General features: G+C 39.7%; 1 protein-coding gene across 2 annotated transcripts; it reads left to right on the top strand.

Annotated features, from left to right (window-relative positions):
• The first annotated feature begins 802 nt into the window (after nucleotides 1-802).
• C27H6orf62 (chromosome 27 C6orf62 homolog) lies at nucleotides 803-15,553 on the top strand. 2 transcript variants are annotated; one of them, XM_020892287.2, is made up of 5 exons: nucleotides 803-1,862; nucleotides 4,849-5,025; nucleotides 6,061-6,183; nucleotides 11,341-11,475; nucleotides 14,167-15,553. In XM_020892287.2, the coding sequence occupies exons 1-5, from the start codon at nucleotides 1,821-1,823 to the stop codon at nucleotides 14,290-14,292; spliced, it is 603 nt and encodes a 200-aa protein (XP_020747946.1). In that variant the 5' UTR covers nucleotides 803-1,820; the 3' UTR covers nucleotides 14,293-15,553. The 2 variants fall into 2 exon arrangements, with proteins under 2 accessions (XP_020747946.1, XP_020747945.1); XM_020892286.2 differs by having other exon boundaries at nucleotides 806-3,199.
• The last annotated feature ends 639 nt before the right edge of the window (nucleotides 15,554-16,192 follow it).

Below are 16,192 nucleotides of genomic sequence, written 5' to 3'. Positions count from 1 at the left end.
TCGGAGCTTGAGAACCGCCCCCCCCCTTCTCTGCGCACGTGGAGAGGGGGGAAACAGAGAGCCACGTGAGACCAACATGAGCCATTTTCGGCGGCTTAGCCGTTTCAAGTCCAGATATTGGAAACGAACGCTCAGTTGCACGAGACCGCGGGGCAGACCCGCAAAAGGCCTGCCAATCAGTGGTTGAGAAACAGACCGCGACGAACTGAAACGGGCATCTCCACCTCACCTCCGCACAAACACTTCCCTTTTCCTCCTCCACCCCGCCCCGCCTTCGCATTCTCTCCGCCCGCTGGCTCCGCCCACCGGCTCCGCCTCTCCCGCGCCCCCGCCGAGACTGAGGCGAGCACGAAAGGAGGGCAGGGCGATTCCATCCGGGTGCTCCGACAGGGAGGGCGTAAGGGCGTGGCTTTATGACGGCGGGGGCGGGGCGAGGGGGCCAGCTCGGGAGCCCGGCCCTCCTGACAGAGGGCGGAGGGAGATTGGGTCGTCCCTTTTCACGCCCCATAGAAACTGCATTCTGGATAAGAGGGGGAGATTTCTATTCTAAAACTCCCCTTTTGAGGCGGGAGTGTTAACCAAGAAGCTTCATCTCGGAGAGTCACCCATTTCAAAGCTTGCTCACACCCTCTGCCCCTGCTCTTCTTTCCTCCCTTCTTGAGAACCATGTAAACCTTCACCACGGCCCGTCTTCTCTCCCCCTTCGCCCCTGCGCGGATGGTGGCGGCCCGCGCGGTGCGCAGCCGCAAAGCGTTCGAGGCGGTGCCGGTGAGGGGCGGGTGACGCAGCGGCCGTCGCTGCCATTTTAAGTTGTTTGTTCTCGCTTCTCTTCTCAAACGCGACTCTGCCCCGGACCTGGGAGGCTCCGAGGCAGCCGCTGTCGCTTCCGCAGCCACCGGTGGGGGGGAAACCAGGCTGTGCCACCGCGGACGCTCTCCCTCCGCTTCGGCTTCTCCCCCCTCCGGGTCTCCTCGATCTTCTTTCCGAGAGCCGGAACTCGATCCGTGCGGAGAAGAAAGACTCCAGAGCAGATGCCTGAACTGAAATAACTTTTTATTTTGGGGGGTTTCCTTCGCTGACAGACCCTCTTTAGCGCAGGGCTCCCCTCCCCTTCCTCTCTTCCCCCTCCGCCGCCAATACAAATCCAACCCCCCCTCCCCCTTCCTCCTCGTTTCTCCTCTCTTTTCTCTCGCCGTCGCCGCCGTCCCCGCGTCCTTCCCGTCCGCCGCTGCCCGGGGCGCCGAGCCAGACTATGGGTCCCAGGTGGGGGCTGAGCGGCGGCAGCAGCGCGGGCGGCCCGGTCACAGTGCGCACTGCAGCGGGGATGGAGGGGTTCAGTTGGCTGGTGGTTTTCTCTTGACATGGCTCCTGCCCGTGCTGCGAGCAGCGCCTCCACCGCCGCCGCCTCTTCCGCCGCCGCCACCGCTCCGCCCGCAGGCTGCGGCTAGAGGGCCCGAACCCCGCCCGAGAGTCGGTCCGCCAGTCCCGGTCTCCGCGGGGACAGGGAGGGGAATTCCCCGTCACCCACCCCGCCCCAGCCGCCTTCAGTCCATCCCCCCTGTTCCTTCGGGAAGCCAACTAACGACCCCGCCCTAAGCCATCCAAAGTCGGGAAACATGGTCTGTTCAACGTGAGAGCTGAATCCGGAGTCCGGGAACTTAGTGTTTGTTTTTTTTTCTTTCTTTCTTGGGTGGGGTGGGGTGGGCATACTTTAAAAAGTAATTAATATTAACGCAACTATTTTCTTTTCTTCCCACTGATCCTTCCCCTTTACCCTCTCCCGCCTCCTCTACCCGGGCGGGGATTGTTTCCACGATGAAATGAGTGAAAACCCGAGTGATCCAGTGTCTCCCGTGGTGCGAGTGAGTCGCTGCCGCTGAAGGCAAAGGGCGGGAGTGGGACCTACGGGGGGTGGAAGGCAGGTGGTCCCCGGGCACTGCCTGGGCTTTGGGAGAAGAACCCGCCACCTTTGCCTCAGCAATGCTAACAAAAAGATAAGTCTCACTCCCCACGGTCTTGCACGCGGGCAGATTCATAGGGAACGGTCCCTCGGGGAATGTAGGACTCATTGCAGAACTTGGGGTGTTGGGATCCCGGGCATTAATCAGGTCTAACCACAGAGCCGGAATCATTATTATATCGTATTATATACCCCCTTTTCTTCTGCCATCATGATTCTCCTTGGCAGCAGCATTAGCAGCCGCCTGATGGTGAAAATGTGGGCGATGGGGAAATTGGTAATGACTCCGCTGTTTTTTCTTATGGCTCCTTTGGGCAACAGCTGCCCGCCCCCGGTATACACTGTAGTTGATTGCAGGGAAACCCTGAACCTCTCCCCTTCTTTCTCTACCGATTTTGCACTTTTCTCTTTGCTCACTACCAAGTGTAATCAATAACACGCACTGATAATACATAGCAATAGTGAAATCTGAAATAACTTAAGAATTAATTAGGTACTACAGCCATGAATCTGGCTGGGTAAAGTCCAATTGGATATTTCAGTTTCATTCACCTACCCTGTTTTGGTTTTGGGGGGAGGTTATTTTGGTGGCTTTTCTTTTTTTTCCTTTTTGAAATTTGGAAAGTAAGGATCACAGTCCCCCTCCTCATTCCTTTTCATTATTCCTTCTCTAAAAAGAGGGGAAGAAGATCCGGATGGATTTTAAGGATTGGACTGGTGTCAACTGTGTTTTATTGCACACCTAAATCCTCTTCATAGGTTTTTCCCTTCCCCCACCTTTATTTTGGCAGTTTAGCCAAATGTGTTTTCCAAAAAGTTAGTTCAAGTATTTTCTCTTTCCTTCCTTCCCTTCCTTTTTCCCATCTGACCCCAAACCTTTCTTGTCCAAACATGACTGGACAGCAGCTTTTGTTTCTTGACCCTGTAATATGACAGTCTCCTAATATTGCCAGAAGGTGCAGTTTTTGGGTTGCAGTCGTGATTTTAGCTATACAATCATATTAGCAGGAAAAAAAAATGACTTGTTTCTGTTGTACTTGAGTCTTAAGAAAAAGTGCCCATAGTTTAGTGACAATTTCCAAAGGCTTTAGTACCTACCTGTATTTCAAAATGGGGGACCCAAACTCCCGGAAGAAACAAGCTCTGAACAGACTACGTGCTCAGCTTAGAAAGAAAAAAGAATCTCTAGCTGACCAGTTTGACTTCAAGATGTATATTGCCTTTGTATTCAAGGAGAAGGTAATTTAAAGTTCTTAATGTGATTTAGCACAAGGTTTTTTGTAAGTGTATATTACCTGGTTAGGGTTAAAAAGTGGTGGACAAAAGTCTTTATTTGTATGCTTTAACTTTGACCCTCAGTCAGAGGAGTTAGGGTGTAACCATGAATGAAAGGCTTGTGTGCTCATTGGTTTGGAAATAACGTAATTCTAAAGCTGAGTAGGATCCACTTTAGTTAACATGGGGTGAGTAGCATTGTAAAACTCACAGTTTTGTTTTTTTATTTTTTTATTTTTTTTTCACAGTTTTGTTTTACGATAACTTTTATTTACGTGGAGTTATATAGAGAACTTGGTTACTGAATTTAAAAATTATCTGAGGTATATAGAATGTTTGAAAGTAGTAAATTGGAATCAAAATGTTTACTTGCTGAAAGCTTTCTGGTTCTTAAGCTACATGCTGTAGTTTACCTTTTCTCATGGTACATTTAGTGAAATAGAATGCACTTTTATTTTTAGGAGCAGTTAATTACTGTAAAGGTTAATTTGTCTTTAGAAGTACAACATGACCAAAAGAAGTGTACACTTGTTTTGGTGTTAGAGTTAATTCCACAGTAAAATAGCAAATAATGAGTTGTGAGTAGTCACAGAAAACCTGATAAAAACTTTTTTGGCAATTTAAAATAATGGACAATTTCTTAGATAATTTTTATTTGACATGAGGTTAGGTTTTGAATATTAAGGAAACACTGCTTTGATTTTGTGCTTAAGTTGTGAGCTAATTTCACATCAGAAACACCATCTTGGCATGGTATATCTTTAATTTGAAAGTTTCTCACATATTTATTCCCACTATTAAAGTTATTAGTATTTAAGAACTCTCTTAGCTGTTAGGTATAGCATAAAAAGTGGTTTCGAAAGTGGTTTGTTTTGAAATGATTGTCTGAAGATTGAATATCACGGATTTGCTTTTTTTTTTTTCCTTAATTGCAGAATTGATAAGACCAGATTTTAATGGACACTATTATAATATAGGTTCACTAGAAATATGAGATAAAAATAGACTAGATCTCAGATGCTGCAAATTATATCATCTAGCTCTTCTCACACCTATAGAAGTCTTTTGACTGGACAGTATCCAGACAGTTGTCTCAAGCATTTCATGAATTTTATAAACTAAATTGATGAGTTCTTGATCTTAACTAAGTTTGAAGGTTTGGTGGACATATTTTCCTTTTCTTTTGAATATTGACATTTGTAGTTACATAATACCCAGAAGGAATAATGGAAATTGACCCTAGAGCCTTGATTTTAAACTGCTGAGAGTTTGATTTTGCTGTATGTAGAACCAGTTGAGTGAATTTGCGTCTTAAACAATGAAATACTGTGCAAAATAAGTTCTTGTTATGGTTACCATAATGCTAAAAAAACATGCAGTTAAACATTCTGATAATAGCCTATTTGTGTGTGGTTGGGAAGTAAGGGGGTTGAGGGAAGAACAGAAGGATCCACCTAGTTTGAAAATCTGTGTTTTCTGTACGGAAATGGCTTCAGTTAAGAATTTTGCTGTGTTAGAATAATGCTACAAAAATTGTGTTATGAACTCTGGGTGTTAGAAGACAATGTGCTACCAGTAGGTTAATACACTTTTTTTTTCTTTTTTCCTTTTAGAAGAAAAAATCAGCACTTTTTGAAGTGTCTGAGGTTATACCAGTTATGACAAATAATTATGAAGAAAATATCCTGAAAGGTGTGCGAGATTCCAGCTATTCCTTGGAAAGTTCCATAGAGCTTTTACAGAAAGATGTGGTGCAGCTCCATGCTCCTCGATACCAGTCTATGAGAAGGGTGAGTTCTGTTTTTAAGTCTTGATTGGATAGGCTTTATGTGAGTTAAACTTGCCTTTTTTTTTTCCCTCCTAAGAATGGGTAATGAATGGTGATTGTAAATCTCTCTTAAAAAGGAATTTAAAAAAAGCATGTGTAACTTTCTTAGGCTTTACTCTGTTGGTAATAGTGTACATTGTTGTGATTCATGTATTAGATTACTGAGATTTCCTTTTTTGGGGAGAATAAAACATCTTGCCCCTTGTAAATATGGAACTTTTGAGGCGGTTTGTCTAAACTTCTGCAAATCATTGAAAGTTACTATGGGCAAAGTAACTTCAACAAGAGGGCCCCATCATTAGTAGGCTTGGGGGGCAGCTGGAGAAAACCATGTAGTGGTCTGGAAGAGGTTAATTTGCCTCAATAATCTACATATGCTAGAATTAACATTTCACCTGTAATAAGGTGAATTAGAAGTTCAGGACACCTTTGTTTAATTAGGGTCTGATTTTGAAGAGTGAAAATAATGGTATAAGAACTTAAAAGACAAAAAATGAGAGCTTCAGTTGCAGTTTTCACTGCACTGATGAGTTTAGATCTCAATATGATAACTATTAAACTGATTGATTATATGTGAACTCTACAAGATAAAAATTAGAATTAGGTCATAAACTATTCAGATTGTATACAGTCTTCTTATTGTCACCTCTTAAAAGACATAACACATGGTAGACCGTTAACACAGATTTGCAGCAACTGTCAGGGCCCACTTATAAGTGGATTTTTTAAAATAAATAATTTACAGTACTACTCAGTCTACAGTTGGTTGAATCCACAGGTAAAGAACTGCAGATATGGGAGGCTGGCTATAAAGTTACATGCAGTTTTCGACTCTGATCAGTGTCCCTCCTACCCAGGTTGTTTAAGGGTCAGCTGTATAGTGAACCTTTGGCATTTGTAAAATGTTTTTGTAGTCAGACCCTGTAATTTGTGATATTGCTTGTTATGGCTTTGTTTATTTGAAAGTAATGTTTTGTGTGTGTGTGGCATTTTACAGGATGTAATTGGCTGTACTCAGGAGATGGATTTCATTCTTTGGCCTCGGAATGATATTGAAAAAATTGTCTGTCTCCTGTTCTCTAGGTGGAAGGAATCTGATGAGCCTTTTAGGCCTGTTCAGGTATTTTATTCTAAAATAAATGTGGTAAACACATAAATAAGTTGAAAACTTGGAGAATAGGGTCCAATTTAAGAAATTCCTTAGGAATATGCTTTCTGATAGATTTTCCTTCAAGAGTCCCTCCTGGCCTTTTGACTGTTGTAGGAATGGACAGCATTTGGATTATAGAATCTCTTGGGATTGAGGTGGTTCTGACTAATCAGTGTGTGTTTGAAATTATGGTCAGAAAAAATGTTTTAAGGTAGACATTTGTTGATTGATAGTGGAGCCCATAGATAAACTTTAGAAAATCTCTTCCCCTCCACCACACACACTCCTAAAATACTTTGTAACTTAACTCTGGTTCTCAGGGGAATCTCATCCAAGAAATGAATGAAGAAACCCTTTCCTAGGAGTTGATTTGCGTATAAAGCTTCATAGGAGAAAAGAATTTAGTAGTGGTTCTTAATTAACTTTCCTTGACATTGTGCTATGTTTTGACTTGTCATTTAATGTCCTTGACAATTTCTAATGTTTTATTTAAGGGAATTTATCTGTGTGTTAATGTAATTTTATTTATACTATATATGTGTGCATGGTTGTAAGTACAAGATCCACCAAAATGTCAATTATGGTTAGTTTTAGGTCAGATAAGGTAACTTTTCCTTTTTTAATTAAATAATGTATGTTCAATAAATTTCTACAACGAACATACTTACCAATCAGACAAACTAAGAAGTAACTACATTTATTTAAAGACTAAGTATACCAAACTAAATTTTAGAAGGCTTATTTTGAACTAATTGCTTCAGTTCAGTTCAGTAGTGTCCGACTCTTTGCGACCCCATGAACCACAGCGCACCAGGCCTCCCTGTCCATCACCAACTCCCAGAGTCCACTCAAATCCGTGTCCATTGAGTTGGTGGTACCATCCAACCGTCTCATCCTCTGTCGTCCCCTTCTCCTGCCCTTGATCTTTCCCAGCATCAGGGTCTTTTCAAATGAGTCAGCTCTTCTCATCAGGTGGCCAAAGTATTGGAGTTTCAGCTTCAACATCAATCCTTCCAATGAATACCCAGGACTGATCTCCTTTAGGATGGACTGGTTGGATCTCCTTGCAGTCCAAGGGACTCTTAAAGAGTCTTCTCCAGCACCGTGGTTCAGAAGCATCAATTCTTCGGTGCTCAGCTTTCTTTATAGTCCAACTCGCACACCCATACATGACCACTGGAAAAACCATAGCCTTGACTAGATGGACTTTTGTTGACAAAGTAATGTCTCTGCTTTTTAATAGGCTACCTAGGTTGGTCATAACTTCCTTCCAAAGAGTAAGCGTCTTTTAATTTCATGGCTGCAGTCACCGTCTGCAGTGATTCTGGAGCCCAGAAAATAAAGTCAGCTACTGTTTCCCTGTCTATTTGCCAAGAAGTGATGGGACCAGATGCCATGATCTTGGTTTTCTGAATGTTGAGCTTTAAGCCAACATTTTCACGCTCCTCTTTCACTTTCATTACGAGGCATTTTAGTTCTTCTTCACTTTCTGCCGTAAGGGTGGTGTCATCTGCATATCAGACTATGAAAATTGTCATTGAAAAAATTTTGCTTTTATCCATCCTAACGAAATGTCTTTATAGTGCTTTTCGGTGTAATAGACTAATTGGTATCCTTGTCCTGTCCCCATGGTAATGTTGCTGCACATAGCTCAAATAAGTTGTCATTCCTTTTTCTAAGGTTCATTTGACAGTAGGCTAAATAGAGGTGAACGTCCTATATTTCTGTGTTGTTTTAATTGACGACATCTGACTAAGATGAACGCACTGGAGAATTTAAGCTGAATATAGAAGATGGGAATGGAAAAGGCATGTTATGTTATTAGGGCAGGTCTTAAACCTTAATGGCGCTGCTCTCCAAAAGTACTGTTAGTTTTTTTTAAGTCTAGACTGACTATAAAGCCTGTGCTCTTTAACTCACTACCCTGTACTGTGGAAAGTTCCTTGAATGATAAAATCTTTAAATTACAGACTGAATATAAGCAGTAGGATATAGGATTATCTAGGATATAGGTAATATTTTTATAATTAGCAGTGTAAAAACAATCATACTTCTTGAAGTACTTTTAATCTAAATATCCTGAGTGAGAAACCTTAAATAAAAATAGCAGGGTTTATTCTCTCAAGATAGGTGAAGGAAAGGCAAACTTTAATTGACACACCTTTCTTTTCTGACTCAAAGCATTTTAAAATCAGAATACTTCAGTAGTGAGATTTAATAGAAGCCACAGTAAAGATGGTTTTGAAATACTGAGTCCTGCTATATTCATAGTTCTGTGAGGTGCAGGGAGATACTGTTAGCGTGGTCTTGTCTCCTCTTTCCTCCTCATCCCTAATGCTTTTGCTGCAGGTTAGCTCTTCATCATGCTATGGAAACTTTCATTACTTGCCTTCTGGAATTGTTTCTTACATGCTGCCTATTAGTTTTCTTTTTTGTGTGGACCATTCCTTCCCAAAACTCTGGATATTCAAACAAGATAGAATTGATGTGCCACAGAAACACAGGCAAAACAGGCAAAGCCTTTTGCAGTCTCACTTAAATTTCTTGTCAGTGTGTTATCTACTGGCCTCTTCCATCCACCCTGACATGTGCCATAGACACTTGAAGCTGTCTTTTTGAGCAGCGTCTTGATTTTGACACACTTGTGTTTGTGTAGGTTCTGTTTCCTAGAGTGGCATTTTCCAAATTGCTTACCATTTTTATTTTCCCCAGGGAAAATTATTGTCATCTTTCAAGGCCCAATCCAAAATCATCTGCTAAAACTGCTGTCATTGTCTACTGTTAGTTAGTTATTCATTCTTCTCATGGCGCTTTTAAGAGTAAGAACCCATTTTAAGATTTTTTTTTTTTTTTTTTTACAAATAACCAAATCATATTCTGGGAAAGGTTTGAAGTAAGTTAGGATTTACGTTTTTATGTGCTTTTCTTTTTCAGCAGTATGTGAGTCCCTTAAGATTGAGATAATCTTATTTATATTTGTCAGCATCTAATAATGTGCTTTTCATATAGAGTTCAATAAATATGTGAATTGTGCAAAAGTATAATTCAGTATTTTATGTAGAGTCATGTGTGAAAGTGAAGTCGCTCAGTCGTGTCCGACTCTTTGCGACCCCACGGACTGTAGCCCACCAGGCTCCTCTTGTCTATGGGATTCTCCAGGCAAGAGTACTGGAGTGGGTTGAGAGTCATGTGTTCAGTTCAGTTCAGTTGTTCGGTCGTGTCTGACTCTGCGACCCCATGAATCGCAGCACGCCAGGCCTCCCTGTCCATCACCAACTCCCAGAGTTTACTCAAACCTGTGTCCGTCGAGTTGGTGATGCCATCCAGCCGTCTCATCCTCTGTCGTCCCCTTCTCCTGCCCCCCATCCCCCCCAGCATCAGGGTCTTTTCCGATGAGTCAACTCTTCACATGAGGTGGCCAAAGTATTGGAGTTTCAGCTTCAGCATCAGTCCTTCCAGTGAACACCCAGGACTGATCTCCTTTAGGATGGACTGGTTGGATCTCCTTGCAGTCCAAGGGACTCTCCCAAGAGTCTTCTCCAACACCATGTTTCCAAAGCATCAATTTTTCGGTGCTCAGCTTTCTTCACAGTCCAACTCTCACATCCATACGTGACCATTGGAAAAACCATAGCCTTGACTAGACGGTCCTTTGTTGGCAAAGGAATGTCTCTGCTTTTTAATATGCTATCTAGATTGGTCATACCTTTTCTTCCAAGGAGTAAGCGTCTTTTAATTTCATGGCTGCAGTCACCATCTGCAGTAATTTTGGAGCCCCCAAAAATAAAGTGTGACACTGTTTCCACTGTCTCCCCATCTATTTCCCATGAAGTGATGGGACCAGATGCCATGATCTTAGTTTTCTGAATGTTGAGCTTTAAGCCAACTTTTTCACGCTCCTCTTTCACTTTCATCATGAGGCGTTTTAGTTCCTCTTCACTGTCTGCGGTGAGGGTGGTGTCATCTGCATATCTGAGGTTATTGATATTTCTTCTGGCAAGCTTGATTCCAGCTTGTGTTTCTTCCAGCCCAGCATTTCTCATGATGTACTCTAGGGGATACCATATTTTATGTTACGGCTTATGAGAAAAACTACTGGGTAGTAAAACCCTAGACATCAAGGTCCGATGTTTTTTCCATGTTAGTGTTTTCTACTGTCTTTGACATAATGGGAGAATAAAGATTGTTTGAACCAAATGGACTAATAATCATTTTTACAATTCACTATTCTAAAATAGCAGATTGTTCAAGGTTTCCAGGTTTCTTGAATTCCGTTAGCCTGGTCTTTTCGCCTATCATTTGGCCTCTCCATAGACATTTTGTTGGATAATCTTCCTAATGTTAAAAGATTAAAAGAATGTTATGACTGACTTGATAACTGTTCTTCATAATGTAAAAAACTTTACTAATATAAAAATGTGTATAAAAACGTTTTTTTTTAATTTGAGGGGTTCCTGTATCCTTAGATAACTCACCTTTGTGAGGCCTGAAGGTATATTTCAGGTGTGGGTTTTACTTTTCATTTACTGCTCTTAACTGATGGGTTAGAGCCCTTTTATAGGTGAGGAAGCTGAAATTTAGAAAAGTTTAGGGGTTTGCACAAGTCACGTAAGTAGTGAGGTGTGCAGCTGGGATTGGAATATAAATAGATTTCTTTCCAAGAGCCATCTGTAGCATTCTTTGTTATATAAGAGAAAGATGGGTGGTGTTATTGGACTAAGTACTAAAGTAGGATTCTTGAGCTAAGTGGGTCTAAAAATCTTATTTAATGATATTTGGCTTAAAAGGAGTATTAAAATTTAGTCACTTCGGTATAGTTTTTCTTGAAGGTCAAATTATGAAGTGTTATGCAAAAGAACTTTCTGTGATGAAGGAAATCTGTGTATCCCAAGAGATTATTTAGAATGGTGGCCACCAGCTACCAAATGAGACTATTGATCATTTGAAGTGTGGCCAGTACAATTAAAGAACTGAGTTTTCAATTCCATTTAATTAATATAAATGTAAGTAGCCTCTATTGGTTACCATATTGAAGAACACAACTGTATGTGTATGGGTACAGTAGACGTTTTAGGTAACGTCAAGTGTAACATGCTTGTAGTTACATGTAAATGTCTTATTTCTTAGGCCAAATTTGAGTTTCATCACGGTGACTATGAAAAACAGTTTCTGCATGTACTGAGCCGAAAGGACAAGACTGGAATTGTTGTCAACAATCCTAACCAGTCGGTGTTTCTCTTCATTGACAGACAGCACTTGCAGGTAAGCTGTTTTTTTTTGTTTTTTTTTTTTTTGGTAAACCACACAAGGGCTCATTTTAAAACTTGACTGGTTAGTAAATTGTTTTCTGTGTGTTACTTAATTCTGATTTGCCCCTTCAGTATTGCATTATTTTTGAAGTTATTTAAAAACCAAGAAACAGATGTCCTGACCTTAATCTGGAACATTGGTTCCCAAACTGCTGCATGTTAGATCTACATGGGGAACTTTTCTAAAAGTCATGATTTCAGTTTGCAGTAATCAGAATATGTATTTTGAATAAAAACCTCAAGAGATTGATAACACATTTATGTTTTGAGAAGCACTGGCCTAGATATTTTAAATATCTAAAAGGATGAAAGCACATCTGTATTTTAAAGGTCCACATGTATTTTAAATAAGTACTTCCAATTTAAGTAGCAATCCAAGTATTCCAAATTGATTTTTATTCTGTAAAGTTTATTCTTATCAACCTAAGCCTAATAAATGTCCTCACTTAGAATTTATAGTGGGTAATAGATACTTTGTTAATTGTTAAAAATAGCATCATTGTAATTTATTTAGCATTCATTCAGCAGATGAGTGCTAAGTGTCAGGTATTGTATAGCGGTGAACAAGTTAGAAATTCCTGCTCTATGGGTTGGCGTTTCATTGTGGGAAACCGTAGAAGTAGGTAAGTAATAAATACTAAGAGAAAAGAGGGAATTATATACTGTTTGGTGTGAATTCTTAGGTAATGTCACCAGAGAAGGCCTCATTGAGAAGGTGATTTTAAATACTTTTTAAAAAAAGTACGATATTAATTACATTGTGTAGAATGTTTTTGTTTTTATTTGAGCAAGTCTGTGCAAGGTACTAGAGAATTAGAAATGGGAGTCATACTGCTATCTTCAAGGAGCTGATAGGCTATTTGGGAAGATTGTACATTTTGTACCTTATAGAAAGTAATTTTATGGTGTTACAAGTGAAACTGGGAGTTAAGAAAATTAATTTCACTGGAAGCATGTGATAAAACTGATAGGAAAACATACAATTTAGGTGGGGTGTATTTTGTTTTGGGCCTTTTTTGTTTTTAGTTTCTTATTTACCTTAGTGCTCCTGTGGTGAATATTTTTTGGTTGACTCTTTTATCCTTCTTAATTGCTCATAGTATACTTTCGTTTGAGTTACTTACTGAGAAAATACTTTAGAGCAGGATATTCGACTAGTGTCTACAGTTGACCCTTGAATGACGACGTTTCAACTGCACTTGTCCACTTACACGTGAAATTTTTTTTATAAATACATACTGCTCAGTCCAGTTGGCTGAATTCATGGTTGGTTCAGTCAGCTGATGTGGAACTGTATATATGGAGGGAAGACTAAATTATACATGGAGATTTTCAAATGCATTTAGGGTCTGTGTTTCAATCCCTGTGTTTAAGTGTCGTGTCATCTGTACATAATATTTTACACATTTATGACATAATCTTTTTCTTTTTTTTGATACTTTTAGGCTATGTGGTTTATTTGGATTTTTTCAAATTTTTACAAATCTCAAATTTTTTCCAATATATATATTGAAAAAATTTATTTATATGCGGCCCTGAGCAGCCCAAACCAATGTTGTTTAGGAGTCAACTGTAATATGCACCAAACTCAATACTAAGAGCTTTCCATGTATGAGCTCATTTAATCCTTGTAAGTTTTTTGATGTATAGATATTACTACTACCATTTTATAGTTAAGGAAATTAAGAAATTTGATTGAAATCATCTAGCAGAGATCTGCCCTTTATATTCTAACATAAAATATATGATAAGGGCTAGACCAAAAATATTTTGAATGGGTGGTGGTATAGAAGCTCATGCCTAGAATTCGGATTCTAACATAGATGCAGTAACTTACTGGCCATGAGACCTTGGACAAATAACTTCTGTGATCATGTTCCTTTCTATAAATGTAGTATGAAAGTCCTAGGTTTTAAAAGTCAAAATGAAAAAATATACATGTATGGATTCTGCTTGTAGGTATGTAGACTGCTTCAGACATTGGCAAAGTCCACCTTCTGTTCCTTTTGCCTTTTTTTTTTTAAGAGGTGCTATAGTGAAAAGATGCAAAACTGTGAAGGCAGTTCTGGGTTCAGACTTCATTGTCTACTCACTAGCAGTAGTTTTTTGTGAAAGTACCTAGCCCTTGTTTATCAGAAGTTAGATGTTAAAATGGTAACTGCTTTTTAAAAATAGCTAATGAGTGTGATTTATCTGTTAATACTTTTTTTGCTTGTCCTTTACCTCAGGATATGCTTAAATCTCTTAACCTATTTCTAATTTCTCTACCTTCTGCTCTCACCACATCTGCTGTCTTTCTGTATACAAACGTGATTACAAACCTCTATTCAAATCTTATCTCCATGATATGCCTTTAATCCTAATTTCTTTTAGCTAGTAGTCTGACTTTTGTAACTTTTTAGTCTGCATAAATTCTGTGAACATTCAGTATCATGTTGACTCTCTGTATTTCGTATGTCAGGGTTCTGTCCTGACCAGACCAAGGTCCCTGTGGATAGGGACCATAATTTTCTTGCCTTACTCTGTGCGCTTTGTTACTGTGTTCTTAAGTGCTTAGTAAATTGTGGGAGATTCTCATGTGATAATTGGCCAGTTACGTTGAGGTCCTTCTTAAGAATATTCTAAATTTTTTTTCCCTTTCCAGACTCCAAAAAACAAAGCTACAATCTTCAAGTTATGCAGCATCTGCCTCTACCTGCCACAGGAACAGCTTACCCACTGGGCAGTTGGCACCATTGAGGATCACCTCCATCCTTACATGCCAGAATAGAGTGCTAACCAGCAAAATGGAGAAGATCAGAGAGTGCAGCACCAATTTTTTTTTTCTTACCACTTGATTCTTTTATTAGAGTTTAAAGAAAAATGGACTCATGCACAGAACACTATGCATTTTGAAACTCTTTCATCCTGGATTTTTTTTTTTAATCATTTGTATCTCAGAACTTAAATTAGATGTCTTCTGCATGGACTGTGTGAAAGAAGATGCTTTGCATATTTGCTGCACTGCATCAGCATCTTACTAAAAATGTGAAATGAAAGGACTATTGTACACTGAAATGCTTAAATGTTTCTGAAAGCACAAGGTGATACTCATTTTTGATGGTCTTTCCATTTGTGCTGGTGTTGGCCTCTTTGACACCTGTCATCAGTATTTGGAGGGTAAGAAGTGAATGTAACAGGTATAAACAACGTTTTTAAAACTTATAGCTTTGCTATAATCACCGTTGTTCAGAGCAGTGTCAGATTCATTCTAATGGCCAAAAGTGGTTGTTTAAAAAAGAAAAAGAAGATACAACCATGGGAAAGAAATCTTTTAAAAGCATCTCATTTTAGGCAGTCTTGCCTCATATATTACTGGGTCATGTTTGTTTCCTGGTACTCATAAATGTATGTATTTTATTTCCAGATCTTTTCCCCCAAGTTGCTGTTATGAAAGAGTATTCTGCTGAGTGTGCACACAGTTACACACACGTTAAAGCAGATCTGGAGTCTGAAGTAGCTAAGCAGCTATGAAACTGAGAAATACATTCATAGCTGCAGAAACCACAATCGGTAGAGGACTTTCCTTTTGGTATTTGGTTTTTTTTTTTTTTTGGTTTTGAAAAGAGATTTTTATTTTAAAGAAAAACAATTCCAGTGAATTGTGCAGAAATACTGGTTTTTACACCATCCTAAAGGAAAACTTAGGGTTTTTTTGATGTAGAAAAGTTATTAAAGTTGGGATCTTAAATTGTGCGGGGAGGAAAAAAAACACCATTGAGTGTCAAGGTTCTAAAAGCAGAACTCATTTTGTGCAATGAACATGAGGAAAGACTACTGTATAGTTTTGTTTTATTTTTCTTTTAAATGAAGAAAAGCTTTGCTTAAAGGTTGCCTACTTTTATTGGAGTAAATCTGAATGATCCTACACCTTTGGAGTAAAACGTAGTGCTTACCCGTTTCCAATTGTATTTAGCTTCTGGTTGGAATTTGAATGAAAACCTAAATAAAATAGGTGAAAGTTCCCTGACTATTCAGGTGAATACACAAAACTCGAAGTGGTAACTTTTCTTCTAAGTCACTTGGGTACCTGTTACTGAGACCTTAGCCCATGGCTAAACCATAAACCTCAGAAGTTGGGTTTGTAATTTCAACAGGAATTGGGAATCAAAGACATTTTGTCAGCTCTTAACAATTACCATTCTGGCCTTATACCTGGCTTCGTGGAAAAGACAAAAATATTCTTAATTTCACAATGCACTTCCATGTTTTCTGATCAATTGACAATTGGAATCTATTTGAAATGAACACTTTCTCCTGGTCAGGGACTCTTTACCTAACCGCCCTGAGTGGAACTAGGTGCCAAGGTTTAGAATTTGCCCCCATACTCAAGCTTTGAAGGGTTCAGGCCAATTTTTTAAAAAAACAATGTCCTTATTTGGTATTTGATTGCCTTTGTGGTTAAATTTGGATTGGGCATCCTGGTCATTGCCCATTGTGAGTGATGTTGCACCCCCCTGAAGTTAATATCCAGAAACATACTGCTCATGTGCTCTTCATTGATGTCCGTGTTCATTGGTGAAGGTGGTGTCCTGTTTCCCCATTTTATAGTTACTATTTTATATTTACTCCTCTACATGTGCCAGCGTTCTGTTAACAAGGAAGGGCTCTCCTGTCTCAGCCATTTATTG

Source organism: Odocoileus virginianus, chromosome 27 (assembly GCF_023699985.2).
Source record: "Odocoileus virginianus isolate 20LAN1187 ecotype Illinois chromosome 27, Ovbor_1.2, whole genome shotgun sequence".
Taxonomy (NCBI): Eukaryota; Metazoa; Chordata; class Mammalia; order Artiodactyla; family Cervidae; genus Odocoileus; species Odocoileus virginianus.
Note: the sequence above shows the minus strand (reverse complement) of the source record. Positions and strands in the feature narration are given on the sequence as shown.

What these genes read in the sequence shown, in the direction of transcription:
- C27H6orf62 (XM_020892286.2), top strand. Translation starts at nt 3,071, where the DNA reads ATGGGGGACCCAAACTCCCGGAAGAAACAAGCTCTGAACAGACTACGT. An exon ending in GATACCAGTCTATGAGAAGG is followed by an intron (nt 5,026 to 6,060) that starts GTGAGTTCTGTT and finishes GGCATTTTACAG; the next exon opens with GATGTAATTGGCTGTACTCA. An exon ending in AGCCTTTTAGGCCTGTTCAG is followed by an intron (nt 6,184 to 11,340) that starts GTATTTTATTCT and finishes CTTATTTCTTAG; the next exon opens with GCCAAATTTGAGTTTCATCA.